The sequence below is a fragment of the Aplysia californica genome, unplaced genomic scaffold (genome assembly GCF_000002075.1).
Source record: "Aplysia californica isolate F4 #8 unplaced genomic scaffold, AplCal3.0 scaffold00040, whole genome shotgun sequence".
Lineage (NCBI taxonomy): Eukaryota > Metazoa > Mollusca > Gastropoda > Aplysiida > Aplysiidae > Aplysia > Aplysia californica.
In genome coordinates, this window is record NW_004797310.1 from 437,182 (window position 1) to 441,298 (window position 4,117).

Consider the following 4,117-nt stretch of genomic DNA (forward strand, 5'->3'; position numbering starts at 1 on the left):
GGGGGGGGAGACATAACTCATTAATAAGTCTTGTATACATTAGCCTGTAAAAAAACAAAAAACAAACACACTAAAACAAAAGATGAAGTGGAGAAATAACTCATTAATAAGTCTGTTACACATTAGCCTAAAAAAGAAAAGAATAAAAAATCTGCTCCTGTCTCTTATTCTCATACAGTAGCCTAAAAAGTAAAACAAAGGGGAGGGGGGAGATAACTCATTAAATCTATTACATAACAGCCTAATAAAAAAAATAATGATCTGCCCCTGTAACAGCTTTCCCATTGAAGTGACAAGAGGCAGAGCAGAGACTTCCTATGACGTCTGTAAACACTTTCATGTCTCAAATGAAATTGTGTTTGACTTTTAAAAATTTTGAACCAGATAGAGTTGAACCTGTTCGAGACAACAACCTATTGTCAAGGAGAAACAGAGTTGGTTGTTTTTTTGATTTTTCAAATAAAAATGTAAAAAATCGATTTCTAAAATTTAAATAAGATTTTTAAAAATTTAAATCGGATTTTAAAAATTTCAAAAGTTTTTACAAAAATGTCGACACAGTTTGGGATATTGTCTTTATTTTAAGTAATGATTTATTTAAGCAACTGCAAAAGAAAGCCTTAATCTGCTATATCAGTGAATTATGGCTAGAGACAAAAAGTGAAGCAAATGTCAGTCTAAAAGGAAGGGGGGGGTTAATTATGCATAGATAAACGTGCATTTTATTACAGTGTGTGTGTGTGTGTGTGTGTGCGCGCGCTTGTGTTTGTCTAAAAAGAAAAAGAAAATGCTAATTTCAATTATGAAAAAAAAGTAAATTGAATACTGTATTATTCTACAGTGACAGGGGGGAAAGCAGACTTTTAAGCATGATTATATTAGTCTACTAAACCTTATATCTGTTTTATAAAACCAAGGAAAGGAATTCTGAATGTTTGAAGATGTAAAAACAGAATACATTTTTTAAAAGGTGATTTAAATCACTGATTTTTATATTAAAAATCATGTTGATTTAAATTTGAAAAAATCAACTGATGATTTAAATCGATCTGATTTAAATCAACCCAACCCTGATTTCAATTATGAAAGAAAGTAAATTGAACACTGTATTATTTTACAGTGACAGGGGGGAAAGAAGACATTTAAGCATGATTATATTAGTCTACTAAACCTTATTTCTGTTTAATAAAACCAAGGAAAGGACTTCTGAATGTTCAAATATATGTAAAAACTGAATACATTTCTTAAAAGGTGATTTAAATCACTGATTTTTATTTTTAAAATCAAGTTGATTAAAATAAAAAAATCAACTGATTTAAATCAACCCAGCTTCGATTTCAATTATGGAAAAAAAAGCAAATTGAATACTGTATTATTTTACAGTGAAAGGGGGAAAGCAGACTTTTAAGTATGATTATATTAGATCTAGTCTACTAAACCTTATATCTGTTTTATGAAACCAAGGAAAGGAATTCTGAATGTTGAAATATGTTAAAAACTGAATAAAAATAATTTTAAAAAAAAGTGATTTAAATCACTGATTTTTATTTAAAAAATCAAGTTGATTTAAATTTTTAAAATCAACTGATTTAAATCGACCTGATTTAAATCAACCCAACCCTGAGGAGAAATGAGGTCATATTAGATAAGGATCTTTTGGGTTTTTAGTTTTAGTAAAGGTTTTACGGCGCTCGCAACTGCATAAGGTCATATGAGCGCCAGAAGATTAGAGGTGTTACAATAGAGTATCAAACATAAAAAAGAAGAAGGGGAGATAAGGATGATAGATGTTTGATAGGAAAGAAGAAGCAAACGAAACCAGAGCACCTGCCAACCACCCATGATCTTTTAGTTTTAGTAGAGGTTTTACGCCGTTCACATCTGCAAAAGGTCATATGGGCCATAAGATTAAAGGTGTTACAATAGCACCTGCCAACCACCCATGATCTTCTTGGACAGTGTTATTATAATAGGGAAAAAAAAGATAACAAAAAGGCAGGGGGGGTGCTCATTTGTACAGGTGATGATTGTGTACAGGTGGTATTTAGAGCACGTTAGACTTAACTTTGGCATGAGAGACAAACTAAATTGCATAATTATACACCATTACTAAAGCACTCACAGTTGGTGAACATGCTGCCATAAGGGTTATCCCCGTCCGCGATGGCTACCAAGGTCACGTGAAACACGACATGGCCCAGCACAGGCAGCACACTGACGGGGACCATCAGCTTCAGGAATGCTCCGGTCAGGCCTGGAAATCGTAAAATAAGACAAAATTGTAATTGTGAATCTTTTAGTTTTAGTTTTATTTAGAGTTTTACGGCACTGGCAACACAATAAGGTCATATAAGTGCCGAAGAATAGATGTGTTACAAGAGAGTAACATATACAAAAAAGGAGGAGAGATCAGGGTAATAGATGTTTTATAGGAAAGGAGCAAACCACACCAGAGCACCTGCCAACCACCCACTGCGAATGTTTCCGCCTCCACTGATACAATTATGATCATTTAGGAGGTGGGATGCCTGTCAGTGAGGGTTAATCTGGGCTGAGATTAACACAACGTCCCATCAGATAGATGGAAACACTCGCCCAAAAATTAATCCTCCCTCATGAAAATTATCTTTGTTTTAGCATGAGTTTTATGGCACTGCAACACAGTTGTGCCATATAAGTGTCGAAGATTAAGGGTGTTACAAGAGAGTAACAACCACACAAAAAAAAGACGGAGCAAACATACCAGAGTACCCTCCAACCACCCACACCACATGGAAAAACACAAACACATAACAAGTAGTAGGAAGCAGGATGAGATGCAAAATGTGTTTCACACCCATCAATATCTAGGAGGTGGGTTGGGACCTAGGCGATCATATGACCGTCTAGGTTAGGACAAAAAGGAGAAGAGGAACACACTACTGCTATATAAGAATTAAGTGATATAATTTATGTGTTAGAACTCCATTAACAAATTCCTGATAATTTAGGAGACAGGCTGCTTCAACCAGGCCTGTCCGCACAAACTTGCCGTGAATAGAATACGGTATCGCAAAGAAAAGTCGATGAGACAGATGAATGATGAAATAAACAGCCCTTTGTTTTAGTTAAGTTTTAATAAGAGTTTTACGGCACTTACAATACATACGGGTCATATAAGGGAAGCAGATTTGGATGTTACAAGAGAGTAACATACAAAGAAAAGGAGGAGAGACAGCGATCATAGATGTTTGATAAGAAAGAAGTACAAAACCACATCAGAGCATCTACCAACCTCCCACAAACTTCCCTTTGATCCCATTGTCTTTGGTGGGCAGACCAAAAAGTATTACTATTACACCATCGACGGTGGTCATTGTTTGGTGCTTGTGAACAACATATGAAAGAAAGAATAATAATATATGGCATTCATATAGCGCTCAACCAAGAAAAGGATAAATGCCAAACCATCTAAAGTACAGAACTCAGAACAAATTCAATCCATTTGTGTTTCAAAGGTCAAACTTCCTCGGTCTTCTCAGGAAATGCGTTTTTCATCAAAAAGAAAATTAAATCAATATATTTCACTTTGCAATGGCTTTTGTCACATCTTTATCTCAGCGTTGTTTTCATTTAAAGAAAGATGCACGTATACATCTAGTGATTGCAAAACGTTTCTTCACTGCACTCTTGGAATATGGTTGCTTATATTTCGCATTATGGGGCAAAAAAGAAAAAAACAAAACAACAGCAAAACTACACATGACGTTGTGTATGTTGTATGGACGCTTGCGCGGGTAAGCACGGGCATGGGAGGAAGCATTTCGGTAAAGACAGATGGGCAGAAGATTCGGTGGGTTTTTTTTTTTGGGGGGGGGGGCGCAACCGAAGCCTGTGCCTTACAGACACAATCATATAGCAGCCTGTTATATGAAAGCGCAGAGGACCGGTTAATAAATGTTAATACATGTAATGTTTTAGTGTTGAAAGAGCTGATAGCTGATCGCAAAGTGGCCCTCATGTGTTACGATCGTAGGCGCTCCATCATAACTTGTATGGAAGCAGAGAGATAGATAGATAGATAGACAGACAGACAGACAGACAGACAGACAGACAGACAGACAGACAGACAGACAGA

The 4,117-nt window shown here is 35.8% G+C and overlaps 1 protein-coding gene across 1 annotated transcript in view; it reads right to left on the reverse strand.

The window, feature by feature from the left end:
• Positions 1-4,117, reverse strand: part of LOC101847474 (piezo-type mechanosensitive ion channel component 2) — a gene marked incomplete in the record, with an annotated part of 108,746 nt that overhangs the window by 71,559 nt on the left and 33,070 nt on the right. The window contains 1 exon segment of the mRNA XM_035973983.1: positions 2,123-2,254. Coding sequence (XP_035829876.1) covers positions 2,123-2,254 — 132 coding nt within the window.